Here is a 22,676-nt window from a genome sequence, read left to right on the forward strand (position 1 = left end):
TGAATTACTTTGAATTAACAAATATTTTCTTGTGCTGAAAAACCCAGACACATATTTTTTTTTACAGATTTGTTGGAAATTAATTTGAACATATTAAGTAAACCGATCTTTTCCACTCAGCTCACAAGGCTCAAGGCCAAAGTCGCATATATTTGCATAATAACGAGCAGAACGTGGTTCTGTTTAACGGGGCTGAGCGTTAAGCCCCGCCCACCGAGGAGGCGGGGCCTCTCCCCTCAGCAGGTGAGTTTAGCCATTTCGCTCATGACCGCAGTGCGGGCTCACACGAGTCTGTGGTTTATGTCCGTACTGACTGGAAACTTTTCCTCCTTCAGACCTCCAGGCTGAGTTTTCCCGGAGTGTTCTTCCCGCGTTGCCGCGCCGCCGGCTTCATGTTTTACTGACATGGTGTCCAAGCTGACCTCCCTTCAACAGGAGCTGCTGAGCGCCCTGCTGGACTCCGGCCTCACCAAGGGCGCGCTGCTGCAGGCGCTGGAGGACCTGCCGCCCTGCCCGCCCGGCCTGGGCATCAAAACCGAGCGGCCCCTCTCCCCGGCCAGTGACAGTGACTCCAAGCCGGTGCTGCTGACGCTCGGCAGAGTGAGCAAAGTGTCCGGGGATGAGGGCTCGGAGGACGGAGAGGACCGGGACACGCCGCCCATCCTGCGGGAGCTTCAGGCGCTGAACACGGAGGAGGCGGAGCAGCAGCGCGCTCAGGTCGAGCGGATGCTAGCGTGAGTGTGGATCAATTTAAATGAAAATCACTAAAAACACTTAGCATAGCGGGTTAAACGGGTTAAGACACTCAGACCGCTCAGTTCGGTCTAATGTGAACAACATCTGAGGTAGTTTGGACTGACAGAGTCGAGGCTGTTATAGTAGGATAGTTTAGTGAACAGCAGTGCAGTTAGTTTTTAAGTGAACAGACGCGAACAAACAGCTGCAGATCGGGGAATTTTCACACATAAAAACACAGCAGGGAACATGGAGCTGAAATTAATGTTCGTTCACATGTTACAGTACCGTTTGTTTGAGGTATTTGTTTTTGGGAGGTTAAGTAGTTTGGTTAGCTCATTCAGGCCACCTGTTAGGAACATTAACGCACACGGCGGTAGTTTTTTGAGTTTGTAGTTTTTAAGCTAAAACGGTGAAGCGGAGGTGAAACGGTCTGTTTGTGTTTCCATTCAGATCGAGCGGCGTGTCTGAGCGCTGTGGTCATGTAGGTTAAGTTACCCACACGGACTGGTAAAGACAGACTCGTTTATTTGAGAAAATTTAATTCTACACCGTTTATAAGAGACATTTAATATGGCAGCCCAGAAAAACAAAACTGTTTAAATGCTAAAAGCTGAAGCGGGTGATCCAGTGTGAGTCTGGATTCAGCTTCTTCTGTTTAACAGCCCGCAGACACTCACAGGCTAACAGGGTCTGAACACGTTCAGCCGCTTTATTTATTATTTAATTATTATTTGAATAATTTAATTTCGGAAATATTAATTATTGGAATAATTAATTATTAATTATAATTATGTGAAGACAATAGATTCAAACACCTTTATTTGAATTTTAAAAAGAAAGGTTTAAACGCTATATATTAACAACATTAGCTGATCGACATGGTTAATCTGAATGAACTTTTCGAAAGAAGAAAAGTCATTTTCACAGCGCTTTTAGGAAATTTACTATGACCACAGTTTTTTTTGTTGTCTGGTTTTTTGTTTCTCAGCACATGTGCAGGCCGTGTTGTGCCCGGCTCTCTCAGCGCTGTCTGTGCTCGGTGTTTGACTAGCTCGGCCTCTCCTCTCCTGTCTCTCTGTGGTCTCCTCGGTCTCTCAGCGCTGCGGGTCTCACTGCTGCTCGTCTGTCTGCTCACTTTCTAAAACCTACAGCTGCCGGTTGAAGTCGCTCGGCGTGCAGCTGTAGAGACCAAAGCGAAACCACGTGGAGCTGTTGTTATTAATTTAATTCTATAAATCATCAACAGAAAGATACACATGTCGTATGATTAGAGAGAATAGATATGTTAGTTATTCATTGTCCAGAGTTATAGGCCTAAATCAACATCCCGGAGCCCGCGGAGGGTTTTACTCCTAAAAACAAACAGAGGGACTGCTCACCCACATCCTCCACATCCACTACTCACGCTGTGGAGATCTCACAGAGACACGCGGCTGAGTCCTTCACTGATCAGTCTACAAATACAGCGCGTTTAATCCAGAGACCACCAGCACACAGACACAAGACAGAAGAGACACAGCAGGTCCGGTTTTATCAGCCTCAGCACTAAAATTGTTTGCAAAATTGTTTATGACTAAGAGCAGACATGTTTATATGATATTGCATATTTAAATCATTGCAATTGCGTTTACTGTTAGTGCTATGTAGGCTATTTTAATACTGCATCATCATAAGTTATATAGAGAGGCTCTGTAGGCCTGTATATTATAACTCAAGAACACTGGAACCAAAAGTTCAAGCACCTTTTTACTGTAAAGGTTTTCTTTTTCTTCTTCTTATTAGTAGTAATACTAATGCTAATACGAATGTTATATTATAATATAATATACTATAATTATTATAAATGCCAGTAATATAATTCATAATAACAAATCAGTTTTTGTTATTAATAATATTATTAATATTAGAATAGTAATTCTAATATTAACATTAGTTTGGATAAGATAATACTAATGTATAGTAACTAACATATTTTATATACATACATATATATATATATGTATATATATATATGTATATATATATATATATATATATATATATATATATATATATATACTAATTGTAGTATAATGAAAGCTAATGGCTAATGTTATAAAAATACTAATAACACTGCTGCTAATATTGTTCATGATAACAATACTTATTATTATTATTATTATTATTATCATTATTATTATTATTATTATTATTATTATTATCATTATTATTATTATTGCTGTTGTTATATTGGCTAATAGCCCTTGCTGTGTATCTCTTTTAGTGAGGATCCATGGCGAGCAGCACGCACCATTAAGAGCTACATGCAGCAGCACAATATCCCTCAGCGAGAGGTGGTGGACGTTACAGGACTGAATCAGTCTCATCTCTCACAGCACCTTAATAAAGGAACCCCCATGAAAACAGCCAAACGAGCTGCGCTCTACACCTGGTATGTGAGGAAACAACAAGAAATCAACCGACGTAAGTCTGCACTTTACAAGTTTTTGTTGTTAAGTGTTATCATTTATTTATTTATTTATTTTTAATTATTATTAACACAAATAGTGTATAAAATGTGTCATGGGCCATGTGTCAGGATTTTATTTCTTAATATATAAGACTTCAGTTTTGGATGTTAATAATAAGCCTTATTTATACAGTAATTACAGTTATTAATTTAAGACTTTTTGTTCAGCAACTACTATAAATTATGTAGTAACTGCTTTGTAGTTACAGTCATATGCAAAAGTTTGGTCAAGTTACATGTTTTTTGATTTTCTATGTGAAAATATGTTAACACATCCTCTATAGAGAACATACATCTGCACATTCTAATACAAAATTACTGTTTATTTTCTGAATTTAACATATTGAGAAAAAAATAAAACATAATTGTGTATTGTGCCTAAGATTTGGCACCTTTGCTATTTTTGTTTTAATTTTCTTTCAACAACATTAAACTCTGTTAATAAATATAAATTGACTGTTTAAACTTTTGCATACAACTATGTGAGAGTGAGGAACTGAAGTGTATTTCCACAAATGGGGTTTTTGTTTGAACTGTTAATTATATGCAGTTAAATACAGTTAGATGTACGACATGAACGTTATTGTTTTCCTAGTTTGGAATCACTTGGTAAATTAACAATGTTCATTATTTTATACATAAAAAGAACTTATACAATGTGGATAATGGTAAATATGTGATGAAGAAGTTACTAAATAAGAACTCTATCTAGTTATTTTGCTTGAAAGTTATTTTTCCTTCTTCATTTTTGAAATATGAGGAATTCTATATATATATTATTAAAACTTCATTCACATCTAACATTTCTTCATTTTTATTTATGGTGCAATTTTAATTGTCTTACTAATTATTTCAAATCTGTTGAAAGGCTATTAGAATGATTTTAAATGCTTGTCTGCAACCGAATTGGTTTTAAAATATTGAAAATACTGATTCCAGACTATTGAACAGTCGTGTATCTTCCTCTGCGGGAATCCCTCACTCAGTTCTGTCATGTGTGTATCTTTACTCTGCACCCAAACATTTCCTCCTCTTATTTTCACAGAGTTCGACCGTGTTGAGGGCTCTGACCCCAGTGACTCAGGCAGTCAGGATCAGGTACTGTTTTTTTTCCCAGAGTTCAGCCATGCCGGGCAGAGTGTGGCCGCTGCGGGGGGTCCTGGAGTGCCGCTGGGGGACGAAGGGGAGCCAGGTTCAAAAAGACTGAGGCGGAACCGCTTCAAATGGGGGCCAGCATCTCAGGAGATCCTGTACCAGGCCTACGAGAGACAGAAGAACCCCAGCAAAGAGGAGAGAGAGGCACTGGTGGAGGAATGCAACAGGTTAGAGTTACATAAAGTGGGCAAAGATAGTGCTGAGATCAGGCTAGTTTATAACAGTCCATTCTGTAAACAGCTTGTTTGTTATAGAAGTGCTGGTTCAGCCAAAAATCAAATTCACATGTTTTTTTTTGTTTGACTTAAGACATGATTAATATCTGAACTTCTTTAGTTTTCTACTATAGCTACAAGGCTAATGTGTCTGTCAAGTAATAGAAGCTTATAGCCACCACTTAGCATCATGCCGATGTTAAGTATTGTCAGATGGACTTGTTTTTTAGGCACTGTGACAGACTGTTATCTATAAAAGTGCACAAAAGAAAATAAGCGATGGCTTTTACCATTTTTAGCTATGCAGTGTATTTTATAGACAACAGTATGTCATACAGTGTCAGAAACCACATAAGTTAGCATCCAAAAGGAAGAGGTACAGTCATATGCAAAGGTTTGCTCACATTTGCACACATCCTCTACAAAGAACATACTTCTGCACATTTTAATACACAGTTACTATTTATTTGCTGAATTTAATATATTGGAAAAAATAAAACATAAAATGTGGTCTGTGAAAAAGTTATGGTATATTTAAAATTTTATGTTTAATTTTTTCCAAATATGTTAAACTCAGCAAATACATAGAAATTATGCACTAACATTTGCAGGAAAATGCATATTTAAGTTTGTTCCATGCAGAAAATAATGATAACTTTTTTCACTGAGAAAATCAACAAGACATGTAGTTTGACGGGGGGCATGTTCAGACTTTTTCATATGACTGTAATTTTCAGACATCAAACTGATGAACTACATTTGGGGTAAGCTGAAAATTGTTTATATTTTTGTGTTAAAATTGTGCTTTTTGGTTGAACCATCGTTTGAATCATCAGTGATTTTTTGTGTCATTTTCAGGGCTGAGTGTGTACAGAGAGGTGTGTCACCCTCTAAAGCTCACGGTCTGGGCTCTAACCTAGTCACAGAGGTTCGCGTCTATAACTGGTTTGCTAACCGGCGCAAAGAAGAGGCTTTCCGACAGAAGCTGGCTATGGATGCTTATCCTGTTCACAGCCTGAACCCCCTACTGCCTCCTTCAGCAGCACACCAGCACCACCATCACAGCAGCACAGATACAAGTAAGATACCAGATTTTGTCTCTATTGAGAGCTGATGTTCTTATTCTCTCTGTCCGTCTCTTACACAGTACTTCTGAAATCAAGAGTACTAATTGGGAGTTTGTCCCCGCTTTGCTGCAGTAACAGCCTCTATTTTTCTACGAAAGCAGTCTAGGTGTTGGAACATCGTTGTGAGGATTTGATTGTATTCTGCCACAGGAGCATTACTTAGGTCAGGTACTGAGGGATGTTGGATGATTACCTCTGGATCACTGCTCTTATACTGCTTTATATCCCTCTAGCCGATGCTGGGCGTGGTTACCTCATGTGTGGCTGCGTCAGAGCCCCCATTGTATTGTCTTTGTCAGCAATGGGTGCACCTTAATGTAGCTGAATTCACTAATTAGAAGGGTGTCTAGATATTTTTGGAAATATATTATAAACATTATTAAAGTTTTAAGATGTACCATTCAGTCCTACAAAAACTAATGCATTTGCACATTGCCACCTTCTTAGCTGCAGTGGTTTAACCCACCTGTTTGCATTGATGTTATGAGGTGTGTTTCGGTCCAGAATGGCTTCTGAATGGAGGACAACACAGGGCAGCCAATCAGAACAGAGGTCATTTAGATATTTCAGATGTAGCAGGCACAGTAACAAAAACAGCTTAATGTTTAAGGGATTAGGAAAGGTTGAAAAATGGTCAAACGTCTTAAGTGGACATGATGAGAAAATGAGAAAAATAAAAATGTAGGATATGAGCTGTTGTTAGTACTTAAAGTTAAGTTAAAGTTAAATCAAGTGTGCTGATGGCAGAGGTCTGTGCAATGGCGGGGATGCATTGAGGGGAACAGTACCCAAACCTGTGTTCCTCTCACCATGTTCCACAAATTACTCTTAACTTTTTAAAAAGTAAAATTATTGGGTTTTTTTACAGTATTAATATTTATTTTTAGTTATTGTAAGCAGAAAATACAGAGATACAGTTTTTCTTGGTTGGCCTAAATAGTGTACATGCACACAAACACACACACGCTCACGCTCATGTACACACACACACACATACGCACACTAAGTGGAATGCAGGTAGATGATGTGTGTTCTCAAACATGAATATTTATAGCTAAGTGGAGGAGAAAATCTGAAAGGTGAGAGCAAATGAGCTGGAAAGTAAACGGACTAGTGCATTGTTTCTGTGTGTTTGTGTGAGTATATGTATGTGTGTGTGTGTGTGATCAGAAATTCCTTTGTTGGCCAAAGCACACAGCCACACCTGTAGACACCTTTATGAGTGCAGCACATAAAAGTCTTGCCACATGCTTGGGGTTAGTTCTCGGTTAACTCAAAACCAGGGCTTGGCACATATAGGAGAGCCCAAATTAACCCAGCAAATCATTTTCCTAAAAGATAAAGTGCTCTTTTTAAACCCACTTTTAATTCAGTTGTTAAGTCTTGAGACTTAATATTGAGTAACTGCAAAAAAATCATTGCTAAGTACTGTGAACCTAATATGTAAGTTGTGTAGTTGAGAGTGAGGAATTAAACTGTGGGCTCACATACAGACCCTTAAAGTTTAGGAAATTTATATTTATAAACGAAATAAGTCCATGTTCTAGATCAGCGTGCCCAAATGTTTTTGTCTTGGAGGGCCAAAGTGCAATGTTTATAATAGGCAGAGTGCCAAAAAGACAACACAGTATACATTAAGATAGGTAGGTTTCAAGTTATTTTTAATTGTTTTAAAATGTATTTTGTTCCTGAATTACACTATATTTTGTTACTAGAATACTTCAGAAATACAATAAATTACAATTAAAAGCAAAGTAAGGATTGAATATGTTGAATATACAGTATTAAAATGTATTTGTTTCCTCATTAGGTGAGGGAGTGGAGTTAGGGTGGCTTTCAGTGGGGTCAAATCAAATGCTGTTGCTGGCCCTACTCTAAAAGAAATTTTTGTCTATTATTTAACTACTTAACAACTTGTAAACACAGTTGTCTGTTTTTGTGTCTTTGTGGGCCTACAGCTGTGAAACAGGGTAAATTTCGCAGAATGTTTGCGGTTGGATTACGCGTTACGTCAGAAGTGTGTGAGTCAGAGAACTGCATGTTTGCTTGTACTGTGTATTCTGCTGCAGTCGCTGACCTCTGGCTGCTGAAACATTCTGCAATTGTGTCTGTCTGCCTGCCCGATTACAGAAACAGAAAGAAGTCAAAAGTTTGTTAGAACTAGTTTGGAAAGATCAGCTGATTGTGAACGTTTAAGAGACAGAAAAAAAGCCGTGAGAAAATGGAAGTGAGTTTGAAGGAATGGTCTCGTTTGATGTCTTGGCCTGTTTGTTCAGTACAGACTCTTATCGATTAGCTGATACAAAGGTATGCAGCAAACGAGGTCATATACAGATACACGATCCAGGTCAGGCTGTGCAGCTACAAACTCTCTCTCTCTCTCTTTCTCTCTCTCTCTCTCCCTCTCTCTCCCTCCTTTTCGCAGAACTCAGGTACAGCCAACAAGGAAGCAGTGAGGTCACTTCCTCAACGGCCATCAGTCACCTTGGCAACAGCCAGTCGGTGTTACAACAGGTGTCTCCAACTGGCCTGGACCCCTGTCACAGCCTGTTATCACCTGAAGCCAAGATGGTGAGTGTCTGGTATAGTAGAATAGTGCAAATATCAGCAACAGCTGCATCAGCCTCAGCTTGAGGTCTTTGTAAATAAAGGCTTTTTTGGCGATACTGTGGCGTAAACACTAAAACTAGAAAATAAACATGCAAGTGTTCACTTTTAGAAGTTTGGGAACAGTTTTGAATACTAGAAAACCAATGTTGTTGCAGATAAAATTATTCTAATATGATACTAATATTTTATAGATTTCAAACAGTTTGTAGGAAGTTGTAAAAGGAAGAAATATTTGAAGATGAACAGAGCTTTATATAATATTGAGGAAGTTGCGTAGCTCTGAGAATGAAATTATAATAGAATTAATGTCCAGAATGCACCATATTCAAAAAGGAGGGCACAATCTTACAGAATAGAGATTTAACCAAACGTAATTTTAACTATGAGTTTGTATTATTGTGTGTACAATGTGTATATTTCTTATATTTGTATATCTGCTGTAATCTTGCACTAATCGCTTTGCACTTTCTATCCATCCATCCGTCTGACCAACCAAACAACCACATCATTGTTTTGATAATTATTTCCCAAATCAACCATAATTTTTATAAGCTCATTGATCAGTCTGGAAAAAAGCAGACTAGTTATGTTTATATTTTCTGTTTCTCTTTTTGATCGTATGGAATTCATCATTATTTATCATGGATAAATCGTTAAAAACTGGGTTTTTAAAAGGAAAGATATCAGGGCCGGGCTATCTACAAGTGAAGGAGTGAAGGATATTTCAGACTGAGAAAACTGAGAAAACATACAAAGCATAAAACAAAATTAAGAAAATACTGCAGTGAGTGCCTAGCGTTAGTCTTCATGTGTGTGGGAAATGACTTGGAGACTAAACATAACATAAAACTAATAAATTAAGCCGGACCTACTTTTGCAGTTTTCCTCTCTTTAGCCTAACATACAGCCAAACAACATCAGCCATCTAAATTGGTCATCTGAAAAAAGCGAAGGAATCTGTTTCATCTTCTTGTAGGTTGCAGTTTTTTCTTGTTGGTTCTGTGGTCCGCAAGTTGCAAATATTGGGAACCTCTGACATAAGTCATTATTGAATAACTATTATGACAAGTGATCCCAAACCTTTGCACTGTAATATATTTAAAATTTAGATTTCACATTGGTTATAACTGTTTACTGATCCAATCATTGCTACACTTATAGGTTTAATTCAAGGCACTGCTCCAACGCATCACTTTTATGAATAAATGTGTTATTTTGGAGATTGTGATTGGTGTAGGAAGGTGGCTTCTTGTTGCACATAATGTGGCATGAACTGGGTCACAGAGAATAGCAAGTATAGGCAGCGCCCATAACACCATAACAATGTCATCACTCTACTTTATGACTGGAGTGAATGAGCCCTCTAATAAACATGACTCACTGCTGTGCATTCTCAACCCAGCCGCTCTCCCTCAAAGATACACTTTGAAGATAGAGAGGACATTTGTTCTCCAAGAAGTGAGAACCCATGACCTGACTTGTAATAAATTTGAGTGTCTTATATGTGTTTACTTTGTGTGTGTGTGTGTATGTGTACGTGTCCAGATCTCGGCCTCAGGTGGAGTCTTGCCGCCAGTGAGCACTCTGACCAATATCCACAGCCTGTCTCAGTCTTCTCATCATCACCAGCAGGCCCAGAGCCTCATCATGACCCTCACTGCACAGAGTGAGTTCAGCTCCATTCACCTCTCTTTAACTACTATCTTTATTTGAATTTACTATTATCACTTAAAGATTTGGCTAAAGTGTGATAGAATACACAGTGCATGTGAGATGATCTAAATATATACTACATATTTTTAATGGAATAGTTTGACAAGAAATCCAATATGCAGTATTATCTAGACTTTTGTCCTGTTGACAATTGTGTATTATACAACCCGATTTCCAAAAAAGCTGGGATGCTGTGCAAAATGTAAATAAAAATGATGTGCAAATCATGTAAACCCTATGTTTAATTAAAAATAGTACAAAGACAAACTGAGTACAGAGTACAAACTGAGAAATTTTATTGTTTTTTCTTTAAATATATGCCTTTTAAATTTGATGCCATCAGCATGTTTAAAAAGAGTTGGGACAAGGACATGTTTAACACTGTGTTGCATCACCTCTTTTTTGAGAACTGAGGAGACCAATTGCTGTTGTTTTGAAAGTGATATATTTTCCCATCCTTGCTTGATATAGGATTTCAGCTGCTCAGCAGTTCAGGGTCTCCTTTGTTGTATTTTTCATTTTGTAATGTGCCAAATGTTTTTTTTAAATAGGTGACAGGTCTTGACTGGACACTTTTATTATGAAGCCATACTGTTGTAATACATGTAGAGTGTGGTTTCACATTGTCTTGCTGAAATATGCAAGGACTTCCCTGAAACATACGTTGCCTGGATGTCGTATGTCGCCAAAACATGTATATATAATTCAGCATGAATGGTGCCTTCACACATGTGCAAGTCACCCATGCCATGTGCACTAATGTACCCCCATACCATCACAGATGCTGGCTTTTGAACTGTGTACTGATAACAAGCCGGATGGTCTTTAGCCCAGAGGACACAGTATCCATGATTTCCAGAAAGAATTTAAAATTTTGATTAGTCAGACCACAGGACACGTTTCCACTTCAACTCAGTTTTAACTTGCGTTTGTGGGTGCAGGGATGAACTGCATTTTTGCACATCATTGCATTCAGTTTTTATTTATTTTTGCACAGCGTCCCGGCTTTTTGGAAACAGGATTGTAAATATTTTTTGGTCCGTTTTTACTGATAACAGTGTATTATATAGTGTCAGAAACCACGTAAGCAAATCTATTTGAGATTGCATAGCAAGTAGTCACAGTTTAAAGCAAGTGCGTGATGAGCATGCAGTTAGGAACAGTGCTAATTGGTGGAGTATCAGCTTCCATCACTTAGCTACATTAGCCTCATAGCTTTTGTGCAAAAATAAATAAGCAAACTTAGAACAGCAAACATGCTGACTGATAGAGGGGAAAATTATGTAAATTCATACTTAGGTCTATGAATAGTGCCCCTTTTGTAAAGTGTAAAAAACGTTCTGTCTTCAGTGTTGCAGTACGTGTTGATGCAAAGTAAAATAACTGAAGTTATTTCTGCAGAGTCAGCCTGCGTTTGTCCAGCAGTGGTGAATGTAATGATGGGGTTGCCTTGTTGCAGTAATCTCAGGTCAAATTTGCCATTAAGCTCTTAGACTTAATGCTTATTAATTAATTATCCTATTAATTAATTATCCTCAAAAATAATCCTACATCCTTTTCTTGCTATAATTTTTCCCCCTGAGGTCCACTTACGATGTTTGTGTGGGTTTATTCACGTTTATTAAAATTCATATGACCATTTCCCGTCCTCTTTTTAATCTTTAAGAATTAAACAGGCTATATTTGTTATTGTGCTTTTAAGATTGATGTATGTATATGATCTTTGTTTTGATTGGGTCCCTGTATTATGCCTTATTCAAAAGGCAGACCAGGCTGAAACAGTCCTTATAACTTCAACATGAACAGGCAGAAATATGTAAATGCATTGGTCACAATGGTGATGTCACAAAAACAGTGAATTCAAAATGGGCTTTTTTCAGGTTAGGTACCATATAGTATAGACTGATGAGTGAATGATATGTTTCGAATCTTTAACAATGTTTACGTGCTACATCACACTCTTTCATTTCAAAGAAGTGAAGAACAGTCATTTTTCAAAGATATGGGCCCTTTAATCTTAAAGCTTATTATCCAGTAACTACAATGAATTATTCAGTAACTGCTATGAAGCTAATATCTGAACAGAGGTGTGTAGTAACTATTTTTTCAAATGATAATGCTTTTAATAATAGATTATAAAACTTTTTCCTACTCTAGTATATTTGTGACAAATCTACTTTTTAATCAGTTACATATCAGTCATTATTCAGTTTCAGTCCGTTTTTAATTTTGTTATGTTACATAGGCAACAGCATCTGTACTGCCTGGCAATTGTTCAGACCTCTGACTGTTGAAGTTCATCATTTCAGTGTCAAATTTTAGGCCAGAAGTGCTTTACAAGTAGAATACAGCCTTGCAAACTTCTTTTCTTATGCTGATGCTGGATGTGCAAAAATATTGTACTGCAGTTCTATAAGCTACGCTGTTTATATGTCATTATCAAACAGCCGTAAGCAATACTTTTTATGTTATGTAAGTAAAGCGAGAGTGGACGAAGGTTTTTAGAGTTGAAGGGGTTAAGGTTTGGGTTTGGATGGGGGCTGCTGATCCTGAATCAGTGTAAAATTAACCATCCTCTTCTTTTTTTCTTCTTCTTCAGGCCTGAGTTCCCCTCCGTCTCAGAGTGTGCCAGTCATTAACAGTGTGTCTGGACTGACCACTCTGCAGCCCATGCAGTTCCCTCACAGCTCCGGCCTCACACCCCTCACCACTGTGCACTCCTCACAGCAGCCCTATACACACTCACACAGTGAGTATGCTGCACATGTCTGCAGATACATGCTCTTTAGAAACCTGCACTACTGCTCCAAATTTTTTTTTTCAGAAAATATGAAATTATTCTAATATGGTGATGGTAATATGTGACTACATATAGTGGGGTTCAAAAGTCTGAGGTCACATTTGTAATTAGAATATTAGAATTTTTCATTTCAACCAGGAAATAAACAATGAAAAGTTTTAGAATTTTGAAACATTTAAAACAAAGTTATGACAATTAAAATTATTCGCTATTTTTAGGTCTCTGTTCAAATTTAAGCAAATTTGTTATGCTGGCCATGTTAAGGCCTTTGTACAGAAAGCTCAGCTCTTCCATTTAAGCCTGTGTTCAGAGGACTCTCAGGTGAATTTGGTCTAGTCATCAGAGACTTTTGCACATGCTTGTGCCGTTCATGCCATCATGAGTGCATGGTGTCATTATTCAAAACAGAAGGAGATCAAATAGTAAGAAATTCTAAAATTTATATAAATATTTAAAAGATTTTACTTTTAATGCAAGTTGTTATGCTGGTAATATAAACTAAAGAAAAAAATATTATTTTAGAAAAAATGTCAAAAAATAGAATAGTTTTCTGTATTGGTCTCAGAGTTTTGGACCCCATTGTATGTTGCAAGTAATTTATAAAATAATAAGACATTGTAGATATGTAGATGATTCTGAAATGATTAGCTGCATACCATTGAAAATAAAGTTACAATAAATTTATCGTCCTGGACAGAATTCCTCCTATTTTAAAACCTGATGATTAAATCTTGAGGTAGAAAACCTGACAGGAAATTAAATACATCATTACTGTATATTATTTATTATTGTCGTTGATTAATTTCTTGTTCCATTTTAATCCACACTGTGCAAGTTACGATTGAATAAAGTAACAAATATGACTTTCTATATTAATATGACAAGTGATTTCAAACTTTTGAATGGCAGTATTGACTTTTTGAAGAGTTGACATTTGACTCCCTTTTTGGTCCCTTCCTCAGTGTACTCCCCCAAGCAGGAACCTCCTCAGTACTCCCACCCAGCTCGATTCTCCTCCATGGATACAAGCACTATCACTCATCTGGGCTCTAACAAGCAGGTAACTCTCTTTTAGCTTGACTACTTAAGCTCTCACTGCTCCAAGCTTTACACTTTCAAAAGACAAGACGTACCTGCTCACACAGCAGAGCACTTAAATCATCTGCTCAAGTAAATATATGTGTCAGTTCAGCCTTTTGTACCACATTAGTACACAGTGGTTGGGTTGTCCTTCTCTGTGAGCATAATATATAGGTTCCTGAATGTGATGACGTGACCTGAACCCGTACTTAAATAAGAGTGTCGTCGTTTCGATGAAATAATTATTCAAGTAAAAAATTTGATTATTAAAATTAACTGGAGTAGATGTCAGAGTTCTATGTTAACAAAAACGCCTTGAGTACAGAATCAGAATCAGAATCAAGCTTTATTGGCCAGGTATGCTTACCCATACAAGGAATTTGGTTTTGGTTACAGGAGGTCACAGTGCACAGTATCAGACGAGACATTTACATGTAGTGAATAAAATGAAATAAAATAAAATAAAATAAAATGAAACATGCATTCCTACCATCACTCACTCACACACACACACACACAGTCATACCTGTAACAGATATTTTAGGGTACTGAGTATCCTAAAACTTCTTAGCACATCAAGCATCTATGAGCATAGAACCTTAAGGTTGTAAGGTACTGTTCTTCTTTTTCTTAATCAACAGAGCACAAAGAAATTAAACACAAAAAGGGAATTAATAGTTAAATGTGAATGGCTAAAGTGGAACAGAGTAAAAGGTGCATTACATTTTACACACAAATACACTTTGAATACCATATTGTCATATGAAAAAGAGGCACAGAATTTATTTTAGTATATTAAATGGAATAAATATAAACTTATGGAAACTTCTGTGGGTATGTAAAACATTTAGGACTCTGTATAGTATTGTTTTGTTCAATGTGAACCTCTGAATTCAATATGAACAAGAATCGAGCAATACTTTTGACAAATTGGAGCAAAGAAAGTCATTTAATACTGCAGTATTTTGCATGAAGTATTATAAAAAATTTAACAAGCAAGCCCCCCCTGGAAGCTGTAATAACCACAAAGAGTGGAAGCACTACATACTAAAATATATGTAGTTGTTGAGACTTGTGTGTCGTTTTCTGTTAAATAAATATTTTCTCCTTTATTGTAATTTTGTCCCATTTTGACGGAAAAATTAAATGAACAGTGGTCTCTGACCTTTGCACAGTGTTGTATATTATCTCAGCATTATGCATTATAATAAAATATTGTACTTTTATAATGTTTAATGCTATTAAAAACATAGAAACATTAACTTGTAAACATACATGAAAATGCACATTTTCAAGCTTGCCTCTTACCTTATTTTTGCAGTATCTGAAAACATATTGAGTCGAGGCAGCATTGAATAGTACAGAACCAAATTGTGAGATTTGTGAATAATTATACCCCTGATAGCAAAATATGAAGTGATTATGTTCACCACAGGCTATTGTAACCCTCTTTTCCTTTGCTCTAGTGCCCTTTGCAGGCTTGGTGAGAGTGCACACCTGTGAAAGACCTTCCTTGGCAGCTAAGCAAGAGGAGTGCCTTAAGCCACAGTAGACACTGTGACTTCTCAAAAGAACGACTACAGTAGATGACAAACCAGGAATATTGAGTCATATGTTGATTTTACTAATGAGGGGACGATGCTGTGAGAACCTGCTGAAACATTTCGATAATTGAGCCCAGTAGCCTAATTGATCAAGGCATTTTCTGCTCAACTTTTCAAGAAATTTAAATCTAAGGATGCTCATTCACCCTCTCTGCTGACCAGTCTTCATCGTCTACTAAACATTTACAGAGACCTGAAACAAGACTCCTGTTTAAAAGGGTGCACACAAGTGATCATCGACCTTCTGAAAAAGACTGCATGGAGCTGTTCTCCGACCATCAGACCGTTAACTCTGTGGATGCTGCAGCCACCATGAATCATCTCAGTTGAAATTCTCTGTATAAGAGGCTCCTCCTCCATATTTTCCTGTTAAGTTTATCTTGACGGTGAAATATGGATTGTGACGAGGTCAAGCAAGAGAACGTAATGGTCAATTTACAGACAGTTTTTTTCTTTTTCCCAAATCGCAAACTCTGATATATGTAGTCTGATTCTTATTTTTTTATGAAAATCATTTCTGTGTAACAAATTCCAGATATTTTCAGGATACAAAAATGCCCCATTGACTGTTTTTGCCAAATAAGATCATTCAACAAGATGCAACTGTAATTGTCTCTCAGGGACTGATTTTACACCACCCTGTTGTGGAATTGTGAAAATGTGTTGCCTTAATAATGTTTTTAGTGTGTGTAAATTCTGGAATCATTTGAATCATATTTATACTGTTGTAAAACATTGTGTATATTGAAATTATTTTTAAAGAACAACACTAAAAGTGGAATGCTTTATTTTTGGCAGAGAAATGCAAAAGATGTACAACTCTATAGACAACATCTAGTTTAAGTAAGATGAGCACAGTGGCAGTAGATTGAGAGATTGTGAGATGGGGTGAGAGGATAGGGCGTATGTTTTCTTTTCCAGATTGACCCCATTAGGTCTATTTCCTCTGTCTTGGCCTTGTGGTCAGAAGGCATGAAAACTCAGTTGAGTGGCCACCATGAGGAAGTGAAGAAGTCATTACGCTTGTCCTTTCATCATGTGACCTTTCTGGAGTGTGATTCAAATGTGCATTTTCCCAAGGGAAAAGAGCCAAAGCTACTTACTGTAACCTGGAGGAAAAAGTGTACTTTTATAGATGACCACAAGCTCTACTGCACCTCTAAATCACCAATAAGACACCAACTTTAAGGTTTATGTCAGAATTTGTATTTGGTATTATGCATATTTGGTGTGTTTATTACACCGTTTTTTGAAAATTGAACAAAATTGTCACAAAAATAAAACATCTTAAATACATAGTATTTTATTGATTTATAAACATATGTTATGAACAGTATAGAGATAATAGACTAGTATAAACTATGCAACAACACAAAACTAAATTATATTACATGCTTTAACATACTATTTAGCAGAAAGCATCTTAAGCATCTTAAAATATACAATATGCTGTATTTTCTGGTTATTTTGATTCCTTTACTGTTTTGTTTTCTCACTTCCTATCAGCAGCTTTTTTTAATTAATCTGAAATGTTTTTAATGGAAAAATCTGCCTGTCAGAGTTAATAATGAAGGAGAACATAATGTCTGCAATAATGAAGAACTACTGTTCATACAGTCAGCAGTCAGAGGGCACTCTCAGAGAGACAGACAGTGAATAAGACAAAGGTGTAGATCCTCACAATTTTACTTGCTTGCATAAGTAAAGCAGTTTCTGAAATATTCTGGAGTATTCAAAGAAGACATAAAGGTGTGGCCATGGATAACATGAATAATGCACATTGGTGTTGTACAGTTAAGAAAGTTTAAAATATAAAAAATATAAATGATGTGGAAGCCACAATCAGAGATTTTTGAACAGTAACAGCTTCTACTCATAGGGTCGTTTTGCTGAACAGGGATTAAGGCTGGACTACACAGCCTGGACTATATAGCATTCTAAATGGAGATTCCCTATTGAATGGAAAATGTAGTCCAAAATTAGGCTTTTCTGAAGGACAGCAGGAATAGATCAAGAAGCTCTAAAAGTAGACACAAATAGCTCATTGAAAACAGAATAAACATTTTCCAACATTTTACTCTCTTTCGAGCGTCTATATGCCTCAAATATAGACTTTTAGACAATGTTCTAAATATGTGCCATGGTAGAACATAGGTGGCAGAACACCAGCAGTTTGAGTTACTAGTTTGAAAGATAATGAAAATTGAGAACCTGCTTGTTGTAAATTTCCCAACAATTCCAAGAAAGTAGTTCAGACAGCGGTGACAGTTTTCTTCTGTATTCTCCAGCAGTGCAGAGAGAGCAGTTATTATAACCTTCTGTGTAGAGAAAGGGAGTCAGGATGGAGGTCAATAGAGGTCAAAGCAGAGGCGTAAAGCATAGAGGCCTGCTGTTTGAAGAAGAGACACCAAGTCAGCTCCTTCTGGACCCCCTTTAGATTCAGAAGCCTGTAAGATGCTGCTGACATAGGTCTTGTTACTCCTCCTTATTATTCCTAAAACAATGAGACAGTGTTTCAGAACATTTCATTACATTTCACTGATTAGGCTACAGAAACAGAGGACTGATGTTTGACAACTGAACAGTTACCTTCACATTACAATCCTTGATGTAAGACTGTTCTTCTCCAGAAAGAATAATGTTCTGCTTGTCTGCGTCTTCCTTGGTCTCTAAAGCCTGTCTCAGTTTCTGCCAGAAGACCCTGGTATCATCTCCAGGTTTGGGCCATTTAAGGTAGGTTTTCTTCTTCACCAGCTTACGCATTTGATAGTAAGGAGACAGATGGCAGGTGTGAATATCCTCCAGGAATACCAGGATCAGCACATCCTTCTGATCATTAAAAAGCCTGAAGTTAGCCATCTGAATTTCTTTGGAACACCAGTTGCTCCTCAAGTAATTGTGGGTGATCAAGCAAATGGTCTTACGACTGCTGTATATTCCGTCCATGATGTTGTCCATGATGGGTCTTCCTGGCTCAAAGTCTCTGTAATGTAGACACAGTCTCCAGCCCTGATCACCCTCCAGATTGGGCACTAGCTCCTCAACAACCCATGGTTCATCTTGGGCGTTGTAGGAAATAAAGGCATCATACTGGAACTCATGTTGGTGGTGCATCTGTTTCTTCTTGCTGTCATACACAAAGGCAAGGAATAGGTAGTATGCATAGATCACTTGCCAGTACAGGAAGTGATGGACAAAAGAGACCAAAAGGGTGATGATGACAACAGCAGAGCTGCAGACAAAGCAGATAAAATCCACATTCACACTACAAGAGTCAGTATTGAGGTCTGCAAGGTACTTGCCTCTTAGTGAAGGTGGGTAGCTGCAAGCGTACTTGCTCAGGTAGACAACCTGGGTATTGTTATTTTTCATAGCCCAGTCAATGAAGAAAGCATTGCTACAGTCACAAGTGAAGGTGTTTTTTTCCAGGTCAAGGTACCTCAGCCGAGGCAGAGACTGAATCAATGTCTTGTTGATGACATCTAGTGTATTTTCAGAAGCTCTTAAGACTGACAGTCTGGAGAGGTTTGCATCTAACAGGAAATTGAGGGAATGAAGCTGAGACCTTTTGAGGATGAGCTTTGTCAGCTGCTGTATGGGATGGAAAACTTCTGCAGAGATTGACTGCTCATTTCCAAATGCATTCTTTGAGAGGTCCAAAAACCACAGTTTAGGGGTGGAGTTAAACGTATCGGGATGCAGATATTGAAGGTCCATGCTTCCACCGTAGAACATTTTCAAGGAGCTTAAACCTTGAAGCAGGTTTGAAGGTATTTTACCTACACCCCGTCGTTGACTATGAATAGACAGAATTTTGAGTGACTTTAAATGTACAAAAGGAGGTAGGTGCAACGTAGTTTCCTTAAATTGAATGAAATTGCTGAACAGCTCCAGCAGTTCTAACTTAGGCATGCCTAAAAACACTGTTGGATCTTTTTTAATCGTGTCCTCTGTTATCCTGTTTGAAGAAAGTTGCAGATGAGCTAAGTTTATAAGCCCTGAGAATGCTTGGCCTTCAATCTCGAAAATCTGATTGTTAGACATGTCCAAGACTCTAAGATTAGACAAACTCTTGAATGTTCCATTTGTGACTGCGCTTAACTTATTGTTTGCCAGTTGTAGCTCCATCAAGGATTGTGGGCCATGTTCGAAAGCACTGCCAATAGTCAATAAATGATTAGTTCCCAGCTTTAGGATTTCAAGATGCTGCAAATCTTTGAACAGGCAGGATCTAATTTCCGAAATTCTGTTGCCGTACAAGTAGAGGTGGGTCAGCTGTGTCAAATTGGTAAAGTCATAACAGCTTAGCTTATCAATTCTGTTTCTACTCAGGTCTATAAACTCAAGTGTTGGGATCATTTGAAATGAATTGTTGACCTGGGACAGTCTATTGAGCTGTAGTTGCAGTTTCCTTAGCTGTGTTAGTCCTTTGAATACAGGTGCAGAAACAATAGATATTTCATTATCAGCTAAGTCTAGCTCTGTCAAGTTGAAGCAGTGTTGAAACATATAATTGGTCAGCGTTGAGATGTTGTTGCCCTTCAGACGTAATACGTTAAGTTCAGGTGAGCATGCAGCCTGTAGAAGAGCTTCTACTTTCACCCCCTTGATTTCATTTAATCTTAGCTTATTCAGTGAAGCCCAAGATGAGTTCTGAAGTAATGCAGTTATGCTCTCCCCTGGAATGTGGACCCCACTCAAGTTAAGTGTTCTTACTGAATTCAGAAAGGCCTTGTCTGTAATGTTCCACAGCATTGATGTATTTTGACCACAGTGTGACATATCAAGGTAGTCTAGAACAGAGAAAATGTTGTCCGTTATTTGGAAGGTAGTCAAAGGATTGTTAGAAAAATCCATTTTTGTCACTGTCAGTGATCTCCTTGACAGCTCATATGAGTTAAATGTGTCAAAACCGTTGCTTCCAACCAATAATTCTTCCAAACTTGGTGATGCAAGCACAGGTTGGACTCTGTGAATCTGCTGGAGCTTATTTTTTGTGAGGTTCAACACCTTTAAACTGGAAACGGTGTTGAAAGCATGTGGGTCGATGCTTTCAATTACATTACCATCAAGACGAAGCGCCTGCAACTTGGTTAGTCCCTGCAGCAGACCTCCTGACAGCCTTTTCAGCCTATTGTTGGCCAGATTAAGATTGGTCAAATTGGGAAAATGTTGAGATGTACCGTCTTGTATTCTTGAGATGTGGTTGTTCGATGAGTTCAGATGACTCAAGTTCCAAATGTCCTCAAAGTCTTTGACTTGGATTTCTGAAATGGAGTTGAAGGAAATGTCTAAATATTTGACCTTGTTGGGTATCTCTGCAGGAACCTTAAAGAAGCCCATTTTGTAGCATAGAACTTTCAACTGGAAAGTCTCATCTTGAACCGTGCAATTCTGTAAAGAAAATGCACCAATCTGGACAATCAAGATGCATAATGAGAAAACAGTTCGTGGTATGTTAATGCTTGAACATTTTGTAGGATTTCCTGCCATTCTTGAACAAGATGGGCTGCTCTCCAGCCCTCTTCTTTAAGGCTTCTTCTTAAATATGGGTCCTGCTTTTAAAATTATACCAGATCCAGCAGATTTGATTTGGAGAAGAGAGCCCACCTAGTCTGAAAAATGACAGTGTCAAGCATGGCCACATGTTGCATCTGGACAGCATAATGATATTCATAACAATAAGCACTGTTTTAGGCAAACCACCAGCTTGTTGAAGTATTAAAATATGTCTGAAACAGGACGGAAATTATTCTTTTGTCTTTTACTGTGACTTCTGTCTACAAATTAGGAGATGTTAGCTAATGTAGGAAGTGATGCTTCCACATACACGACTTTGCTACTGACGAAGGTCCATGCATGCAAAATTCCATTCTGTTGCAATGTCATCATTCTCAATAACATCCTAATCTAACCACACTTTAAAATAACACACACACACACACACATCATCTAAACTGCTTATCCTTCTGGGTTGCGGTGGGATGCTGGAGCCTATCCCAGCTGTCACTTTAAAATAACAGAAAATGTGAAATATAATTAGAACTTATAACTTTTTTAACTTTTTAACCATTTTTATACTTCACAGACACTGTTTTGCATTGTTTTGCATTGCTTGATGCAGTCACTTTTTCTTGGGAAAAAAATACTGACAGTAATGTATCTGTTATTAATTATAGACAGATAGGCTTATAATAGCAATTTGACTAATCAGTTGCAGTATGTAGTAAAGACACATAAACTGATCACATACCTTCTGCTCGATATCTCTTCATGTGATCTCCTGAGACTGTTTCAGCAGTGAGGAAGTGTGGTCAGCTACTTTGAAGCAGAAGTGAAAGTATTTTTCGAGCTAATGAGTCAAGGTGGAAAATTCACTCCCAGGCTTGAATGACAGTTGTCCCACCCGCATTTCAAATATTAAAGGGTCTATGTCCACTTATGATGTGTCTATGTACAAAAACAGCCATGGTTCATTTTACATGGCCATTTTCTAAACTCTCTTTATCCCTCAGAATTAAACAGTATGTGTTTGTTACTGTGCCCTTAAGACTGAAATATGTAAATGGATCCAGATCTAATTGGCTGCTCTGTATTGTGCCACATTTTAAATGCATTCTAGGCTGAAACGCTCCTCATAACTTCAGTGTGATTGTGCAGGTCTAACCTGCTGTCAGCTGAATAGGTGCATAAATGTGGATGCGTTAGTTTTTGTGGCATCACAAATGCAGTAAATTCAAAATGGACTGTTTTTGCAGTTTAATTTTCATACATGAACCGTACAGACTGGGTAGCGAATGATATGTTGGTAGGAAACTTTAACAACGTTGACATAATACATCAAACTCATTTCAAAAAGAGAGGGAAATTTGGTTTTCCATCATATGGGCCCTTTAAAGTAATATGTCAGTAAATAAATACTAACTAATGGAAGATGGAGTTTTATTTGTTGTAGAAGTCTGAAAATTGAAGAAGAACAATAAAAACTGTTAATTTTAAGTGACCTCATCATTAGCTGTCTTTTTACCCATAACCTGTGATTTACTGTGTAACACGGTGGTCTTTTATTGCTCTGTTTGTAATATGTGCTTTGTGTGTCTGTACGTGATGGTCAGGGTCTGGTGT

General features: G+C 37.6%; 2 protein-coding genes across 2 annotated transcripts; one reads left to right on the forward strand and one right to left on the reverse strand.

Annotated features, from left to right (window-relative positions):
• Positions 1-262: 262 nt before the first annotated feature.
• On the forward strand, positions 263-16,847 carry hnf1bb (HNF1 homeobox Bb). Its single transcript, XM_036587950.1, has 9 exons — positions 263-734; positions 3,002-3,201; positions 4,293-4,569; positions 5,476-5,696; positions 8,170-8,315; positions 9,900-10,020; positions 12,667-12,816; positions 13,830-13,927; positions 15,414-16,847. Exons 1-9 carry the CDS (start codon positions 406-408, stop codon positions 15,432-15,434), a joined length of 1,563 nt encoding a protein of 520 aa, XP_036443843.1. The 5' UTR covers positions 263-405; the 3' UTR covers positions 15,435-16,847.
• Positions 16,848-17,225: 378 nt separating this feature from the next.
• On the reverse strand, positions 17,226-21,831 carry tlr22 (toll-like receptor 22). The gene is made up of 3 exons (XM_036588103.1): positions 21,805-21,831; positions 18,141-21,166; positions 17,226-18,045 (listed from the first exon to the last, which is right to left on the reverse strand). The coding sequence occupies exons 2-3, from the start codon at positions 21,042-21,044 to the stop codon at positions 18,040-18,042; spliced, it is 2,910 nt and encodes a 969-aa protein (XP_036443996.1). The 5' UTR covers positions 21,045-21,166; positions 21,805-21,831; the 3' UTR covers positions 17,226-18,039.
• Between the last annotated feature and the right edge of the window lie 845 nt (positions 21,832-22,676).

Source organism: Colossoma macropomum, unplaced genomic scaffold, assembly GCF_904425465.1.
Source record: "Colossoma macropomum unplaced genomic scaffold, Colossoma_macropomum, whole genome shotgun sequence".
Lineage (NCBI taxonomy): Eukaryota > Metazoa > Chordata > Actinopteri > Characiformes > Serrasalmidae > Colossoma > Colossoma macropomum.